The sequence below is a fragment of the Euprymna scolopes genome, chromosome 17, assembly GCF_053919585.1.
Source record: "Euprymna scolopes isolate OS-2025 chromosome 17, ASM5391958v1, whole genome shotgun sequence".
In the NCBI taxonomy this organism is placed as follows: Eukaryota; Metazoa; Mollusca; class Cephalopoda; order Sepiida; family Sepiolidae; genus Euprymna; species Euprymna scolopes.
The window spans coordinates 123,605,789-123,625,781 of NC_136498.1; the positions used below are offsets into that span (position 1 = coordinate 123,605,789).

The 19,993-nt window shown below is 35.2% G+C and overlaps 1 protein-coding gene across 1 annotated transcript in view; it reads left to right on the top strand.

Moving 5' to 3' along the window:
* Positions 1–19,993, top strand: part of LOC145297063 (uncharacterized) — a 390,018-nt gene that overhangs the window by 85,606 nt on the left and 284,419 nt on the right. The window contains exon 2 of the mRNA XM_080143291.1: positions 10,405–10,566. Within this exon, the coding sequence (XP_079999417.1) occupies positions 10,405–10,566 (162 nt within the window). The remainder of the gene's footprint in view (positions 1–10,404; positions 10,567–19,993) is intronic.

Sequence of the window (19,993 nt, forward strand, 5' to 3'; positions counted from 1 at the left end):
TTTTTTTGTCTCTTGATCTAATTGGATTCCAGGGCAAGCATTCATCACTTAGAAAAGGCGCACCAATCATTGTTTAAGCCAGTGTAGTCTTGTACGAACATGTTTTCTCACACATATACGCACCCACACGTACGCACGCAATACGCACACACACACACACGCATATACACAGCCTCATACACACACTCACATTCATGCACACACACACAACCGAGCTGTGACGTCACTTCCTTTAAAGTGAAAACCAGACATGCGCACCCAGAACACTAACTCCTGTATAAAAGTCAACAAAACCTGTTAACTTCCCTTTTTCGTCTGGACCAGCGTTCGAGCTGCTTAGTCGACGAACCGACCACACACTCTAACGTCGCTTTCCCTGCTACTGTAATGTGAGGCAAGCATAACCACACTTTATACACTTTCTCTCTCCATGAACTGGATTGACTTTTCTCACTTTATCTCCCCTTCGCTTTGGCCCATTGACACAGACATGTGCGCGACGTTCTACTGAGCATAACCCTCTCTTTCTACAGGGCGGCTTGCCACTTCGCGTTTCTCTATTGCATTCCCTCTTTCCTTCCACGCGTGTAGTCGTCAACGGCTGAATGAACACGTGTACACCGAAGACTTTCATTTCTCAACAATTTATTTTATTCCAGCATTTGAGTTCTTTGTTTCTTTCATTCAATTCGTTTCATTATTTTTTCTTGTAGCGAGTTAGGGTATTTTATATCCTGGTCCGCAACAGTCATAATGAGTGATTTTTATTTGCGCTTCAAATACTCTGCTATTTTGAATATTTAGTCGGGGTTTACTTGTAAGAGGAAATATCCTTGTCAGATTATCCTGACAAACGTTTGTACAGAGAAACTTTAGATACTCGCGATCAGTGTCTAGTAGGCATCCAGGTTCTCTCTACTATTATATTGTAACTATACATGTTTAACGGATGAAGGTTCGACAAAATGTGCAAATCTAAACGGGAAAATAATTCAATAACAAACTATCTAAAAAAAAAAAAGAATTAACGCGGAATCATGTTGAATTCGTGTTAATATTTCGTTCAATATATAGAAAAAAAAATCATATTGCATTATTTCGTTTCATTTACAAAACTTTGTCAGAAATGACAATTATGGAACAGCTAACTGAGATTAATACTTTATATCTATATGCATAGATATAGACAAGATCAAAGTGTAGTATCTGTTCCGGCAGATGCTGCACTTAAGATAATTTGTACCAGTCAATGGAGGGGAAACCCTCTATACTGGGACAATTATTATTTTTGGTAACCAGAGTGCCCCCTATTTGCCTACTTTTAGGGGAGCTGGTTTTTACCTCACATTAAAAACGGCCTTGTGCCTAATTTGCTCAGTGGGGGAGCAAATAAATACCATCTATATGCATAGATATTCGATTATGTCATTAAAGTTCTCGTTGAGTTAACGTTGAGTTAGTAAAAAAGTTAAGAACATTATTTTCTTCTCCCCAATTAACCATTTAAATATGTTATTTATTTATTTATTTGTATTACATAGTGGTCACCACTTATCAAGGCCCGGGAACCACTCGGGGATAAGGGTTATTGCGTGTACAGTAATCAATGGGATAGTAATCGTTAGTATTGGAGATTTGATAAAGTGTCTTACTTAAGGGGGCAGTTAACCAGGAATTTGTTTATGTTGGACTTGAAGACATCCAAGTTGTAGTCAGGTGGGAAACAGGCAAACGGAAGAGAGTTCCACAGGCGTGCATTTCTAAGAAAGAAGCTTTGTTCATGGAATCTACGCTTTGATTTAGGCATAGATAAAGAGTGGGGAAAATTATTGACAGTGGTTTCAGCTAGACGGGTGTTTTTCGTGAAAGATTGACGAAGGGGGGTCAAAGATTGGAGCTCAGACGAGCACTTGCCATGGAAATAGCGATAAAACAAAGACAGGCTCGCAACGTCTCTTCTGTGGGAGAGAGGTTGCAGGGAAGAGAAAAGGGCATCCTCCACTACGCCACAAAGTCTATTTTGTACTCTGTCAAGGCAGGATAGGCTGTTTTTAGCAGCTCCTGCCTAGATGTGGCAGCAGTACTCCATCCTTGAACGTACTCGGCTTTTATATAGATAGAGAATTATAGAGTTATAGTGTGTCTTTCTTGTCGTTTCCTGGTCTTATTTTCCTGGACAAGAATTCATTTAGTCTGCTGGAGTATTCAGCTTTGTTCTGTTATTTGAGGTAACATAACCTGGAGAAGGTGCACCATTCCTTATAAAAGACAATGTGGATTAGCCATACTGAAGAGAATTTATTTAGGCCGCTAATACTTCCAAACCCCTGTACAGAGAGACCTTAGATACTCGAGGATTGTGTCTAGTAGACCTTCAAGTTCTCTGGTGCGTTGAAAAATGACGTAAATCATAAATCTATGACGTCATGCCAAAGTTATAATTATTTTAAGTTAAAATTCATAAGAAAATCTTAATAGGCCAATCCATATAACATCAGACTCGGGATTTCAAGGTTTCAGTTCCGGTCATGGTATTCGCTTAATTGTTCGTATTTATTTATTGTTTATTTATTTATTTATTTCTTCTTGTTCTTGTTCTTGTTGTTGTTGTTGTTGTTGCTGTTGTTGTTGTTCTTCTTCTTCTTCTTATTATTATTATTATTATTATTATTAATAATAATAATAATAATAATAATAATAATAATAATAATAATAATAATAAAAACACAAATAATCCCGGTCATAGTTGGTACACTAGGAGTACTATCAAGTCGTCTGGAAGGACAATTGAAAAAACTACAACTCCCCGATGTTTTAGGCGGCTTTCAGACCTCTGCAATTATAAGTACCACCAGCATCCTTAGAAAAACCCTTGATCTTTGAAGCTCCTGGTTTGAAGCCGGGATTAAGGGAAATCCTCTGGAAATGAATCTCATCCCTTTCCAGAGAGACGTTCATAAACGAAATCAGAATTATTATTATTATTATTATTATTATTTTATTGGTAATTCATTATTTTAAAAGAAAAGGGTGATATCTGTAATATTTCGAAATGGGACAAATTTCGCAATGTATTAATTAAAAAAAATGTATTAATTAAAAAAAAAATGTGATTACGAACACTCAGAAATGACCCTTGTATCATGAATGGATGGACATATATATATATATATATATATATATATATATATATATATATATATATATATATATATATATGAACAAATGATTAATAAAACATGTTAAAAACATCTTGAAAAAGAGTTAAAAACATATTTAATTTTAAAAAGGAAGCACAAAAAAAGTGGATAGTCCTTAATCTGCGGAGTTTCGAAGAAATACTCTTCTTCTCATCAGAGGACAGGAATTAGCAAAATGCGGGATCGGATTTTGCATGTAAAAGTATTTTATGAAACCACAAGTAAGTCACAGATCTTACTTGGTTAAAAAAAAAAAAGGTGAGGTAAGGGGAATAGGAGGTAAAAGAAAAAATGATAAAAAGATTTCACATGAATGGATAGTCCGGTGAAGGGTAAAAAAATCCAAGAATGGTAAAATCCAAACACAGTCGAATTAAAAACTTCATATATATATATATATATATATATATATATATATATATATATATATATATATATATATATATATACACTTGTGCCCGATATTATTCATACCCCTCGGATCTTTGAGATTTCTATAAGAATATTGCTCAAACCAGAAGGTAGACAATATTAAAGGGATTTCAAACAATAAATCAAGCATAAGCATTTAATTTAAACTCAACAAATAAATAAATTATGCAAGTTTGAAACAGTATACAAAGAAAAACAATAATGGCACTAGTTCAAAATTATTCATACCTCTCTTACTAATAGTCAATAGCATGCCCTTTATTCTTAATAACTGCCTGTAACCGTTTTGGATATTTATCAACAAGGTTTTTACAAGCATCAACACTGATTTTTTACCATTCTTCAATGCAGTAGTTCTCCAAATCCCTCAAATTTCTAGGTTTCCGCTTTTTAACCTTAGTTTTCAATATGTGCCAGAGGTTTTCGATAGGGTTCAGGTCGGGACTCTGGCTAGGCCATTCCAAAACATTAATTTGATTATCCTCAAACCATTTCTTGACTATTTTGGCAGTATGTTTTGGATCATTATCCTGTTGAAGGATCCAGTTTGGTCCTAAATGGAGCTTCTCCGCATCCTGTCTAATGTTTTTCTGGAGTATCTCCAAATATTGCTCCTTCTTCATGGTTCCATCTATCTTGACCAAACTACCTGGACCACTAGCCGAAAAGGAGCCCCAAAACATTAGGCTACCACCACCATGTTTCACCGTGGGTATGGTGTTCTTTGGGTTGTAAGCTTCTCCTTTCTTCCTCCAAACGTAAGAAGCATCCATATGGCCAAACAATTCAATTTTTGTTTCGTCAGTCCACAAAATACTTGAGAAAACGGACTCTGAAGAATTCACATGGGTCCTAGCAAACTTTAGACGTGCTGCAAGGTGTTTTCCGGTGTGCAATGGAGTCCTTCTTGGTCTTCTTCCTTTCAGACCATTTTCATGCAGAGTCCTTTGCAATGTTTGCCTTGATATTTTTATGCCAGAAGACTCCAGATTTTCTAAAATGTCCTTAGTAGTGGTGGTTGGATTTGCATTAACACTGCTTACAATATTCCGGGTGGCTCTAGCAGACAGTTTCCTTTTCCTTCCTCTACCAATCAAGTTGTTTGTTGTGTGGTGGCTCTGGAATTTTTTGATGATGCTCTGTACTGTTGCTGTAGGGACCTCAAATTTCTTGGAAATTGACTTGTAACCTAAACCATACTTATGTGAATTCACAATTTTAGTCCTAAGATCATTACTAAGCTCTTTTTTCTTCCCCATTCTAATAATTTTTATTCTTTTATTGGTTTTCAGTTGATATCATTTTAATTTCTGAAAAATGCAAAAAACGAAATGAAATTAATCAAAGGTTGTATAAAAGCATTCAAAATAAGAATCAAACAGGAAACAAACAGTCAGAAACTCGATTAATACTGAAAAAATAAGGGGGTATGATTATTTTTGAACATTGCAGATTTTATAAATAGCTGTATATTTCTTTTATTACAAGTATCCCGAGATTTTAAAATGACGAAAATGATCAGAAGAGGTTTATTAAGAATATGTATCAATATGGACGTAAACAATAAATTCTTACAAAGTTACACCTAATAAACTCAATTTTCAAGGAGGGGTATGAATAATATCGGGCACAAGTGTATATATATATAATGAAAGGGCCCAATATACTTTCTATAATGAAGATGGCCTCTTGTATTTATATATAATTATGTTATGCATACATTTTTATTTATACAAACATTATTGGTTACATATGCGTATACAGGTTTCAGCTCCATTAATATTTTATTAAGCTTCTTCTGGCCAAGTTGCTATAATAAGTTACATAATGTTTGTATAAATAAAACAGTTTATATTATCGTTGATACATGTCTGCATATATGCAGCCGAAATGTTTATTTATACACTGTCTGTCTGTCTGTCTGTCTCTCTCTCTCTCTCTCTGTCTCTCTCTCTCTCTCTCTCTCTCTCTCTCTCTCTCTCTCTCTCTCTCTCCCCTCCCAGGGAAAAGTAGTTTGCTTGAAGCATTGCTTTATCTGTTTATGTTCATACATTAAATCACGTTAACATCTCGGTATTCTGGCGTTCGGATCAAGATCAAAGTGTAGTATCTGTTCTTCAGATCTACACTTCAATTTCTTGTTCTCTGTCAGCGGAGGAGAAATCCATTTTTATTTTTGTTCCTTTTCTCCACATTAAAAAACGACCCTGGTGTCTAACTCTGTCCCGTGGGGGGGGGGGCATTGTAAATAGGAATATCTCGGTATTCTACATTGCTAAAAGCCTTCTTAAACACACACGCGCGCGCCTACCAGACACTATCCTCGAGTGTCAAAGGTCTCTCTGTACAGGGCTTTAACAGAACAACCTGGTATAAGGACACTTTTTCCATAGAAGTAAGCCCTGACCAAATATTCAAAATCACATTTCGTATTCGCAGCCCAAATAAGATCTCCTCACTATGGCTAGCTCACATTAGCTTTTACGAGGAATGGTGCACCTTCTCCAAGTGATATTACCTCAAGTAATAGCATGAAGTTGGGTGCTCCACCAGACTAGATAAATTCTTGTCCTGGAATCCAGTAAGACCAAGAGACCAAAATGAAAGATATACTACAACGTATGAAAATTGGTTAATTGGGAAGAGGAAAATTATGTTCTCAATTTCTTTACTAACTCAGTGCTTGTGAGATAAAGAACTTTAATGGAACATTCGAATATCTATGTATCTCATATAGAAGGTTAGCCCTAGGTAGTGGGCCCCTTGATTTCTGAGAACTTCGACTGAAGTAAAATAAAACAATATATATATTCATATATCTGTATCTCAGTCTGCTTAAAAGGGGGGGGGGAGAAAGAGAGAGATGAACAGTCCGAAAAAGATAGATAGATAGATAGATAGATAGATAGATATGAATTGCTTTAAAGAGAGAAACAAAGATATTCAGGCAGACATAGCTAGGAAGGAAAGGCGAACTGAAGTGACAACATTAATGATGCTGAAAATATCCACGACGACGACGACGACATAGCTTTGATTTGAAAAGCTAGCGTGCCGTTCCTTAAGCCCGAGATTATTGGGATCTTTTCAATAATCCGCCTGACGGGAAAAAAATTCCTTGCGGTGGAACGATTAGCTTTGCAATATTTTAATAACTTGAGAAACGGAAAGGGAAGAGGAATGAGAGAGAGAGAGAGAGAGAGAGAGAGAGAGAGAGAGAGAGAGGGGGGGGGATTAGTTACCATAACAAAAGTTTTGATATATCTTCCAGCGCTGAAAGATATAGCGCATTGAAACGATCTCTGGGGGCCATCTTCTCAGGCAATCTTCTTTCAAAGGGTGGGGCGGATGATTCATTGCCTATCGCTTGTGGCATCCTCGTTCCTGCAGGAGTGCCACCGGAACTATTGGGCAAGACGCTTTGTTTAACTACTCTATACTTTCGTACATCTCTTAAACATGCAACATTAGAAGTACTACCATAAGAAAAGGGAAGGGCAAGTCCAAATGATTCATTTATTACAAAAAAGATAAATACAAAACCATAAATACATTAGACATGAGATATATAACACACAATCCGTGGTCGCTCTTTATTTTATGTCGAAACCATACATATGGTTTATATACTAATTTATTTTGTAGGTGTATATCTTGTAAGCTGTTTGTAAACAATAGTTTTTATTTAACACATAGATGCGGTATTGGTGAATACTACCACTGATCCAGGTTAGTGTTGGGACGATTAATCGGAATCGGGAATCGGAAATATTAGAACTTTTTGGCATATCGGTATCAGAAAAAAAATTGTACTTATTTTCCAATGCAAAAAACGATTCTTTTAATTAAGTTTTTTTTTAAATTTGATTCTGTTTAAAATAAAATCTTTCACTGCTGGTAATAATAATAAAATAATAAACATTTATTGATTTTAAACTATCAGTAGTAGATAGATAATAGGAAAGGAATTAAAGTTGTTAATTAAACAAATTATATAAGCAATAAAAATGTGCAGGATCACCTGTGACCCGTTGGGTCAGTATTTGTCATTATTAAATATATAAATTCTTACCTTTGACTTTATTTGATTATGATGGTTTCACAAGAAAGTATTGAAAATGAATGACGTCATAAAGGATAAGTGAATGACGTCATAAAGGATAACTGGTAGCTTTAGACAATGTACAAAGCAATGCTCGTTTTGTGACGTCATCAATTGTCAACCTGATCTACCCTATCACATTACCACATGGACTCTTCCCGACACGATGGATAATGATAATAGTGGAACACAAATCCAGATGCAACCTCTGGCAATGTATAACTTCTGGACTTTTCAATAAACACAAAAACTTGTTAACTACCTCCGTGTTGTCTTATTTCTTTTGGGTTATTTAACTACAACGCAAGTATAATATATATGTATATTGGAAAGTATAATATATATGTATATTGGAAACTGCTTGACATAGGCTGGCAGGAAAGGAGTAACTTACAAATTTGGGATTCATTATTGGATGCAGTTTATTCCTTTTTTTTTTTTTTTTTTTTTGCTTTGTTATAATATATCAAAGACAGTTGAAGAAGAGAGTCTGAGTTATCGTTATGAAATAGAATAGGCAGGAAAAACATAGAAAGAGATGGCAAAGATGGATTTTGGGTGACAATGTAAAGAAAAGGCGGGTTTGTATTACTGTACACATAGATTCGAAAAAGTTGTCAAAAAAACAAATATATAACAAATAAATGTTATCAAAGGTAAGATAAGTTATTTTTCTACCAAAGTGGACATATTTTTCGTGTTTTTATTTAAGGTAACATGTTTATTCAGCTCGAAAAGCTGACAGTGTTTACCGATGTATTGGAAAATTCAAAATGGCGGCCGACTCTCTCTCTCGGAGAGGGTAAGTTTGGGAAAAAGTATTATAAATAATAAACTAGACAAAATACTGTTAGAAATTCGCTCAATATATGTTACCGTGACATAAGTTGACATATATTCGGTTGTTTTTTAATAGTATTTTGTCTAGTTTATTATTTATAACATCTTTTGCCAAACTTACCGTGTTAAAGAGACAGTCGGGCGCCATTTTGAATTTTCCAATACATCGGTAAACACTGCATGTTTTTTCGAGCTGAATAAACATGTTACATTGAATAAAAACACAAAAAAATGTATCCAGTTTGGTAGAAAAGTAACTTATCTTGCCTTTGATAACATTTATTTGTTATATATTTGTTTTTTGACAACTTTTTCGAATCTATGTGTACAGTAATACAAACCCGAAAAGGGAAATAACTTGGCTTAAGGTTGTGGAAAGTATTTTAGCGCTCAAGCCCTGGACAAATTCTACTTAATCTATGGTAGGTACTACCCCTCCAGATTATGATGATAACTTTACATTCCCTGAGATACAGAAGGCCTGTTAACTGAAAAATGCCTGCAGGCAATGTAGGTAAGATTTGTCAAAATCTCACTGTTCATACTATATGAGGGCATTTTTAAAACGAGCATTAAAACATGTTCAAAAAAAGAAAAGAAAGGAACCCAATTCGATTAATAATGAAACTGAACTTTATTCAATATAAAATATAAATATTATCTGTGTAAAATTACGTAATTTTAAAGCAATATACAATCTAATAATGATAAAACTGAATTATGAATGTGGTTTTATTGAAATAAAACTCTTTGTAATATTTTCAAATATTTGTACTGCTGTTTTGTTTTCTTAATTTCATTCATCCAGAGGAAGTTTCGAAATAAAGACGATACGTTGATAAACACATGACTTAGTTTGTTCCTTTTTTATATATCTCTCTCTCTCATTTATATATATATATATATATATATATATATATATATATATATATATATAAACTCGTAAACGACTTTTGCCGATATTTTTGAAATTTCACTTGTAGGCACTTGACGTGTCTGGGAGTGTTTACGTAGATTTTGTATCGATAATCGAAAAATTCTGATGAAAGAAGCAAGTCCGATTTTGACCAAAGTTAACACTTTTATACAACCTAACATTACAAGTGCATTTGAGAAGTTTTATTACCGTATAAACAGAAATACCCAGCCTATAAAATCAACTGGGTGATATTTTATAATACAGGTGCGCATTTTAAATTAAGTTTTTTGTTTAGGATCCAATTGAACCATGACACGTGACTTTTGCATTTTAAACTTTAAATGAAGCCATTATTTACAGATTATTTTATAAAATCAACAGTGGCTTCTCTACAGTGCAATGTAGACTATAATGTATTGTGAACTAAGTCACTGTGAGAAGGCATATGAGGCTTTCTCCTGGTACACTGCTGGGTGAGGGGAGTCCCTAACTAGGGCAATCAATCAATCGATTTGATTTTTTAAAAAATGGGCGATTTCACTGATTTCGATGACAATAAAAATATGGGAGGGTGGAATATTTGTTGATCCTCATTCTATACCGAGCAATGTCGGATCTTGCTGCTAGTATATATATATACATGGTGTCCGTAAAGTTACTATACAGTAAATATTAACTAGTAATACAAATCTAATACAATAAAACAATAAGACTGTATAGTAACTTTACGGACACCCTGTATAATATATTTCACTAACGCTTTATATATGAGTAGAGCTTAATAGTATTAGACAAATACATTTATGGCAAGTAAGCTATGCGGTCACAAAAAGATGGCATCATTAATTTAAACCGGCTGAAAACATCCGAAAGTTATCCTTTATGACGTCATAAATGCAAAAGTAACAAAGGGATGACGTCATATCCATCCGCATCCAGATTTCATTTCATCCACAGATTGTTTCATTTTTCAGTGTGGCTAGACACGAAATTAGTTCAAGCTGCGATCGAAAACTGACACTTTTGAAGAGAAACAGACTTCTTTCCGTTACACCATCAGCACAAGCTACAAAGTAAGTGACATCTAACTGGTTATCCCGTTGCCCGATTGTAAAATACACTTAACTATGATTTTTTTTTTTCTTTTTTTACTCACGTTCACCCCTAACAAGACATATAGCCACTTGAACGTAAGAGGCTACTATTTGGGACCATGCCTAGGAAAGACTAACAAGATGTTGGTTTACATTACATTTAAACTTCTACATATCAGTACAGTAAGGAAAGTAGGTAATAGGAAGGGAATTCCAAAGTTTAGCTGTTCGAGGGAATTAAAACGTTTTTTGGCATTTAGGGACCTCAACGGTGAAGGAATGAGATTTTTTTGTTAAGCGGCTTGTTGGAGATATGTACATTGAGGGGGCACAAATGCAACGAGTTCATCAGAACACATTCCATTAAAATATTTGTAAAACAGGCACAAAGATGCAACATTGCAGCGATGGGACAGGGGTTGACAAAGTGGGACATATTAGATTGAAAACTCTTTTTTGGACCCTATCCAAGAGAGAGAGGCTAGTGGTAGATGCATCAACCCAGATGTGGCACCAATACTCCATTCATGAGTGAATGGTGGCCTTGTAGAGGTACAGGATACTCTCAGGTATAAGCAGTCTCTTAGCTTGATAGAGGGAACCCACCTTCTTTGCAACAGCCTTTGCAATGTCCTCAATGTATTTGTTCCAGTTCATGTTACCTGTTAATGTTAAACTGAAGAGTTTGATATTTTAATTCATGCAGATTTTGTATTTATTATAGAGCCAATTCTCTATTGATTATTATATTGTACCTAATGTAAAATAGTAATTTAAAAAAAAAAATATGATTTGGGTGCTATCAGCTAGAATCGAAACCAAAACATATAGTGCTCCAGCCTTATTTGTTATCCTCTGAGTCACGTCCATATGTATATGAAATGTTTTAAAAAATAATGTTATTACAAATGTGACAATTTTATTTTCTGTGATTAATCATCTATATTTGTAAACAATTATTATATTGTACCCAATGTATAATAGTGATTTCAAAAAATATGATTTCGGTGCCATCAGCTAAAATCGAAACCAAAACATATAGCGCTCCAGCCTTATCCGGTATCGTATGACTTAAATCCATATGTATACAAAAATTGCAAAAAATAATATTGTTCAAGCTATAACTGCTGTATATTTGGCATGGTTAGAAGTTACAGGTTTAGTAGACTAATTCCTAAATGTTTTTTTGTTTTTTCAATTTTGACCTGTTAGTAAATATTTTTTCAGGCTAAAAACCAAATCAAATTTGTTCCACAAGTCCGAATTTTCTATATATATATATATATATATATATATATATATATATATATATATATATATATATATATATATATATATATATATATACTCGTTTTTTTTATTCAAAAGTAATGGACTAGTGAATTAAACGAGGTTGTTAGATAGTGCTCAATAAAAAGAGCTGACAATACTTGTTTATTGTTATATAAACATATGTTTATATAACAATAAACAAGTATATATATATATATATATATATATATATATATATATATATAAACTAATCATCCAACAAGAAACCATAAAAATGAATGATTAATTAATGAAAGTTCATTTTTCAAAGAATATGCAAATTAGTTCACCTTTATAACCATTAACTGTAGAATCTAGGATCTACTTTCTTTGTTTACAGATATTTTACTACGCTACCAGTAATTGAGAGACATCTATTCTTTATGGAAGATTACTATTTTACGTTAATTGGAAACTGTTATTATTTCTATTACTAGGAAGCTCATCTCCTTCTCTCTTTTGTCTGTCTGTATGTCTGTCTGTCTGTCTGTCTCCCCCTCTCTCTCTCTCTCTCTCTCTCTCTCTCTCTCTCTCTCTCTCTATATATATATATATATATATATATATATATATATATATATATATATATATATATATATATAGTAATTTATAAAATATATATGGTGATTAAGTTACACTGAATATTCGGCGTTTCATCCACTATAGGATTCGTCAGGCTTATGCGCGAATTCTGTGGTTGTTTCCCGTATATTAATTTTATGTGAGTAAATGAAGTAGTTATATATATATATATATATATATATATATATATATATATATATATATATATATATATATATATATATATATATATATGTATTTATATTAAAGTTATTTTTCAAAAGATATGCAAGTTAGTTAAACATTATGAAGTCGCTCGCATATCCATGACTGATTACATTAAGAAGTTCATTTTAATAATTTTTAAATAGAAAAAGTAGACTTTTAATATCAATGTAAGTGCGACGAAAAACTCAATTTCACATATATATATATATATATATATATATATATATATATATATATGTATATATATATATATATATATATATATATATATATATAAAAGAGGATGCTTTGTCCATGGATTAAATTAAGGGTTCAATTCAAAATTCTGTGCAGATTCCCACGTTATGGGAGGAAGTGGCCTGCTCTGGTTTGAAAATTCATATTTCAAATATTTTTACTATTAGTCATTCACATCCTCCATATTATATGTGTGTGTGTGTGTGTGTGTGTGTGTGTGTGGTGTGTGTGTGTGTGTGTGTGTGTGTGTGTGTGTGTGTGTGTGTGTGTGTGTGTGTGTGTGTGGTGTGTGTGTGTGTGTGTGTGTGTGTGTGTGTGTGTGTGTGTGTGTGTGTGTGTGTGTGTGTGTGTGTGTGTGTGTGTGTGTGTGTGTGTGTGTGTGTGTGTGTGTGTGTGTGTGTGTCTATGGGTGTGTGTTAGTCTAATGAAGAGAAGCTGGATGGAATGATATTTTATTCTTCTAAATAACATGCTGCCACGATCCACAAGAGAAACAGACCAACTAGAATCGAAAATTTATTTAATAGAAAGAAACCGATCGACTTTACTTTATATATTAGAAGAACTATCAATGTACCTCGATCTATTCCCATCTCTCTGCAATTATTTACTGTAAAGAGTTTCATCTCCCGAATGCTTGAATTCGCCTCCATTAAAACAAACGCGCGCAAGATGATTCATTATTTCATCAATTATTCAAGCAGCCGACCAATCAGCCTCCGCTTTACTTGTGAATCATTTAGCCCGAAGCTTTCGTTCCTCTCTTTGTTAAACCTGCGTTCGCTAAGCAAAAATAATAATGATCACAATGGAGAAATATTAGTTACTCTATCGCTTCTATCAAGTATACACAATCGATGGGTATTTATCCCTTTCCCCACAGCGAAAAATGTGACACAAGGGTCGGAAAGTGAAATTAAAAAGTCAGTACCCCCAGGCGAAACAGTCTGACCTTTAAAAAATGCCTGGACAGCTCCGTCGGCATTACCCAGGTAGAGACACTTCAGGTGATTAGCAATAAACTAACACCTTCTCAAAGAGAGAAGGCAAAGCCTTGGAAGGTGGACCTCCTAGAACTGCACAAGACTAGCATCATAGCGAACAGGGAAAAGGGCTATTTCAGAAATGACTCAGTCTCTTTGTTTATGTATTCAATTAGTAAAGTGAACTTTCCAATCGCAGTCAAGTACGTCCAAGGATGGAATACTGCTGCCATATCTGGGCAGGAGCTGCTAAAAACAGCCTATCCTGCCTTGACAGAGTACAAAATAGACTTCATGGTTTAGTGGGGGATGCCCTTTTCTCTACCCTGCAACCTCTCTCCCACAGTAGAGACGTTGCGAGCCTATCCTTGTTTTATCGTTATTTCCATGGCAGGTGCTCGTCTGAACTCCAGTCTCTGGTCCCCCCTCACCAATCTTTCACGAAAACACCCATCTAGCTGAATCCACTGTCAAAAATTTCCCCCACTCTTTATCTGTGCCTAAATCAAAACGTGGATTCCATTAACAAAGCTTCTTTCTTAGAACTGCACACCTGTGGAACTCTGTTCCGTCTGCCTGCTTCCCACCTGACTACAACTTGGATGTCTTGAAGTTCAACGTTAACAAATTCCTAATGAACCGCCCTCTTAAGTAAAGACTTCATTAAATCTCCACACTAACGTACTGTACTTGCAATAACCCTTATCCCTGAGTGGCTTCCGGGCCTTGATAAGTGGTGACCACTGTGTAAAAAAAAAAAAAAGTCATAATATTAGTATCAAATTTACTAAAAAAAATCTCGATCCTCTCCCGCCCTCTTCATTCTATAACAAGATTTGATGAAATTCGGCCCAATAGTTTCAGAGCCTATAAACATTTACTATTAATTAATTTAATATTAATTAATAGTTTAAAATCGAAAATGCAATGGTATGAAATGAAAACTTAATTTGCATTATTTGGATTGTTCGGATGACTGTCCTGATTTTGAGTGTTATTTTCACAACGTTTCGGCCGATGTAGCATCTGATCTTCTTCAGGTGTATCTTGTTCATGACGGATAAATTACTTGATAAAATTTAGCTGTAAATGACACTGACACTCTCATCTAGGTTAAAGATGCAGTTATCAGTGCAGGCGATACTCAGAATAAAATTACAAATTACTTTGGATTTCTGGTACTTCTGCAGTTTAAATCCCGTTTTTTCATGCGTTTCACTCGGTAAAACCTGGCAGATAACGAAAACTGGCCCAGAAAATGCAGAGTGAGTTAAGAAACCGAGTGGCAAAAAGAGACGTGTCTTAACATGAGGAGGTTGGGAGTATTTATTCTGAAAGCCGTTCTTAACATGGGGAGGTAGGGGGGTAATACTCCTAGAAAGTAACAGTAGATATCTACCTGTTGATTGCAATTCTCTACCTATATAAGAGCCAGGTACATCCAAGGATGGCGTATTGTTGTCACATCTGGGAAGGAGCTGCTAAGAAGACCATACCCTGCTTTGACAGAGTTAAGAACGGACTTCGTAGTCTAGTGGGGGGATGCCCTTTTCTCTTCCCTGTAACCTCTTTCTCACAGAAGAGATGTTCGGAGTCTGCTTCTATTTTATCGTTATTTTCATGGCTAGTGCTCATCTGAGCTCCAATCTGTGGTCCCACCTCACCAAAACATTCACGAGAAACACTCGTTTGGCTGTAAACACTACCAATAATTTCCCCTACTCTTTATCTGTGCCTAAACCTAAACGTAGATTCCGTGAACAAAGCTTCTTTCTAAAAACTGCACACCTTTGACACTCTCTTTCGTTTACATGCTTTCCAACTGACTACATTATAGCCGTCTTCAAGTCCAATGTAAACAAGTTCTTGATGAGCCATTCTCCTTAAGTAACCAAATTTACGCTTCTAACGATTACTATGATATCATCCTTTTGACCACTGTATACTCTTTAACCCTTATACTCGAGTGGCCTCTGGGCCTTGATAAATGGTGATTCCTTTGTAAAAAAAAAAAAAAAAAAGAAAAAACTCTTTTCAGGTAAGTCTTCAGTGGGACAACCAGGCCTCATTAACCTGAAACAAATATTTTTTCCTTAATTCAAAGAAAAATAACTTTTCATAACAAAAAAAAAAATGGAAAAATAAAAAAAATGAAAAAAAATGGAGAAAAAAAATCGTTCACTAATTCAAAGAAACAAAAATTTTATTACAAAAAAAAAAAAAGTTGGCATCAAAAAAAAAATAGAGCAGTAAATTTTATGAATTTTTTATGGTAGGTTGTTTATTTGTACACCCACTCTGGTCCACATCTGTCGAATCCTAGCTTATGGAGACCATAGATGCAACCCAGCAGGGCTAGGGTGTACCCACAGGCAAGAAAATGCATACTAACCCTCAGTCGCAGTGGTTACACTCTTAACTTCCTGGTGGCGGACCCCTCAAAATGTAAACAAACACTTACTGGTTATTGGAAACTACTGTTCAGCTGTTCAGGGCTTGCAAAGTGTGCATGACCCTAAGTCCATGTGGCAACACTTTTATCTTCAGGTAGCTGTTCGTCGTCAGATGCTGCGGTTTGGAGTTCCTTCTGCAGATGCCCTGGTGAAGTGCTGGTCTATCTCCTCCTTCGGTGCAGCCCAGGCTGGTTGTGGCATCCGTGCTGTAATAAACCGTGTTTTAAATCAACAATCCAATAATAACTCTGAGATCATTTCTTATGAACAAAAATAATTATTGCCTAAAATCATTTTGTATAGAATTTGTACACAAAAAAAACGTATTAGTTAAATTCGGGGCTTCTCTCGGATTTAAGAAAAACAAAATGTTTCTGGATGCAGAATCTTTCACCTGAAATCGAACTCTTCAATTAATTTTCTTACTAAGAGGAGGAAAGTCGTTCTTTACACTTTATTCTTTCGAGGGTCACTGTTGCGGACAACAATATAAATACCTTAACTCGCTACAAGAAAAAATAATGAAACGAATTGAATGAAGGAAACAAAGAACTCAAATGCTGGAATAAAATAAACATGTCGTTTATTTTCTGTTGAGAAATGAAAATCTTGGGTGTACACGTGTTCATTTGGCCGTTGACGACTACGTGCATGGAAGGAAAGAGGAATGCAATGGAGAAACACAAAGTGGCAAGCCGGCCTGTAGAAAGAGAGGGTTAAGCTCAGTAGAGAGTCGCGCACATGTCTGTGTTGATGGACCAAAGCCGAAGGGCAGATAGAGTGAGAAAGTCAATCCAGTTCAGGGAGAGAGAAAGCACGCGCCTGCCGAAAAGGCACGCTGTTGGTCTGTAGACCACCCACCTAGGAAGCTGGTCTGAAAAAAAGGAAGAAGCCGCTTATTGCTCTTTCTTTTATAGGTGTTTCCGGTGGTCTTTTGCGCATATGTGGATTTCCTTTGAAAGGGGAAGTGACGTCGTCCCTGTGTGCTTACGTGTGCACGTATGTGAGTACATGTGTGTACGTTAGTGTGTGTGTATATACACGTGAATGTGAGTGTATGTACGCGAACGTTAATATATGTACGTGTGTGGATGTGGGAGAGTATGTTTGTGTGCGCGTTTTATATGACAAGTAATATAGCTTGAGATGTGAATGCATGTTTTCGTGTGAGACTAGAAAAGGCTCGCGCATTACGAAACTTTCACAAGAAACACTCGTCTAGCTGTAAACACTATCAATAATTCCCCCCACTCTTTATCTGTGCCTAAACCTAAACGTAGATTCCATGAACAAAGCTTTTTTATTAGAACTGCACGCCTGTGGAATTGTCTTCCGTTTTCCTGCTTTCCGGCTGACTACAATATGGTTGTCTTCAAGTCTAACGTAAATAAGTTCTTGATGAGCCGTTCCATATAAGTTATCAAATTTAACAAATTTTCATTACTAATGATTATTATATTGTCCAATTTCTACTGTACACTCTTTAACCCTTATCCTTGAGTGGCCTCTTGGCCTTGATAATGCGTTGATACCTATGAAAAAAAAAAAAAAAAAAGAAAAAGTCCAATGTGAACAAGTTCTAATTGAATCGTCCCCCTAAGTAATCCAAGTTTCAAAATTCCCACTGTTTACTATGCTAAAATCACAATGACTAATGTATGCCTATTAACCCTTATCCTCGAGTGGCCTCTGGGCCTTGATAAGTGGAGCTAACAGCCCAAAAGCTTTCTCTTTTCCCCTGAATCTCTTTTACTTTCTATATCTTAACCATACCCTTCTTCAGTTCTCTTTTCCCTTTTTCTCCATTTCTAACTCATTTTCCAAAGAAACTAGCTCATCATGTATGCCCCATCCCCATCTCTCTCTCTCTCTCTCTCTCTCTCTCTCTCTCTCTCTCTCTCTCTCTCTCTCTCTCTCTCTGTGCCTTTGCCTCGCTCCTTTTCAATCTCTCTCGTTGCATCTCCTTGTCAACCAAATATATGCTTAAGTCAATAATTTATTCATTTATTTGTCTATTTACTATTTATATAGTCTAAAGGTTGTTTGTAACAACCAACCCTTATTTTTCTCTGACTGATAGTTTATCACTGTCTTATGGCTGCCTGGGTGGTCAATAATTTAGATGGCTAAAATATGGGAGACCGAATAGATAATTCTCTTCTGATTCATAGTTTTTATAGACTTCTTGGCGACACGGTCTAATTTTTAAATCTAAATTCCATGTAACTGTCTGGCTTCATTAGTTATTTGAAATCTATTTTTACCAAATCCAACTACAAAAACAATCTCTCTTCCCTCGTTCCCTTCTTCTAAAGAAATTCCATAATCAGGTTTATATTTTCCTTACATTGAAACAGATATTATTTTTCTGATGGACAGAATTTTATGGACGATACCTCATCCTATCTCATCCTCACCTATCTGAGCAAGGTTCCTGGTGTCACCTGGGACCTTGCTACATATTTTTATTTATTTATTTTCGTTTTTGTATTGATTTCGGTTCACACGGTTTTCATCGTCTGCTGGGCGTTGGCCGAGCGAAACTCATGGTAAAACGGGATTTAAACTGCAGAAGTACTTAGGATTTCTACCCAGTCATAGTTGAGCATGCTACCCCCGATGGATTAAATAAAGAGAGTTTCATCTGTAATTCTGTGCAGATTCCCGAGTTCGACAGAAAGATTCCAGAGTTCGACAAGATACACCTGAAAAAGGTCAGACATTGCATCGTCCAAAACATTGTGAAAATAAAACTCAAGATGAGACCAGTAGTCCAAAGAATCCAAATATGAATTTATCAATCCTCATCTCAAAAATTCAGAAACATACTAAAATTAAATTAAAAAAGTTTGAATGCAATTTTGGCGAATTGCTTTTGGAGCCTAATCTTTTTCTTACTAGTAAATAGTAGTATTAATAGTGTTTTTTTTTTATTTCGTAGAAACTAGATTAGCAAGCAACAAATCTTTTCACGCATCAGTTGTTATTTCCAGCGACAGATTTCATTATGAACAAACACGCTGTCAAAATGCATAAATGGTACGTTTTTCATCCTTTAAGAATCAAAAAATAGTCCAGCTCAAATTTTTGTTTTTGTGTGTGGGGGATTTTGCTCTATTTAATAACCCCTTCTCTGTCTCATTTTCTTCTATTTGGTCCCCCCCCCCCCGGCAAAGGAGGGAGGGGGACTTAGTAATTCACTCGCATTCATCCATTCGTTTGTTTGTACTTTTCTCAATAACCACGCCTTGCTTTCTTTTTTTTTTTAATTTTGTACAAACATTAGTCATGGTGAAAGTAAATTTTTCAGTCATAGATAGGGGACCCCACATGCTTGGCTTCTTTTTACAAAAATTCCTAGTTTTTTAAAAATGTGCGTCCATTTCTCATGTGCCTGTATATGTGTGCGTGCGTTTCTCGACTCTTCCCGACTTCCGCATCATCGTTTCCGTTTTTAAATTTACTATTAATCAATTTCTTCTTTTTTTTATTACAATTAAAATCTAAAAGGTAATAATGTGAAAATAATATCCAGTTCTGTCCAATAGTTTCGGAGCATATTGTTTCTATTAACAGTTGTACTTGTAGCAGTATATTATTACCATTGTCCTCACTTCTGTGAGACACCCGGCA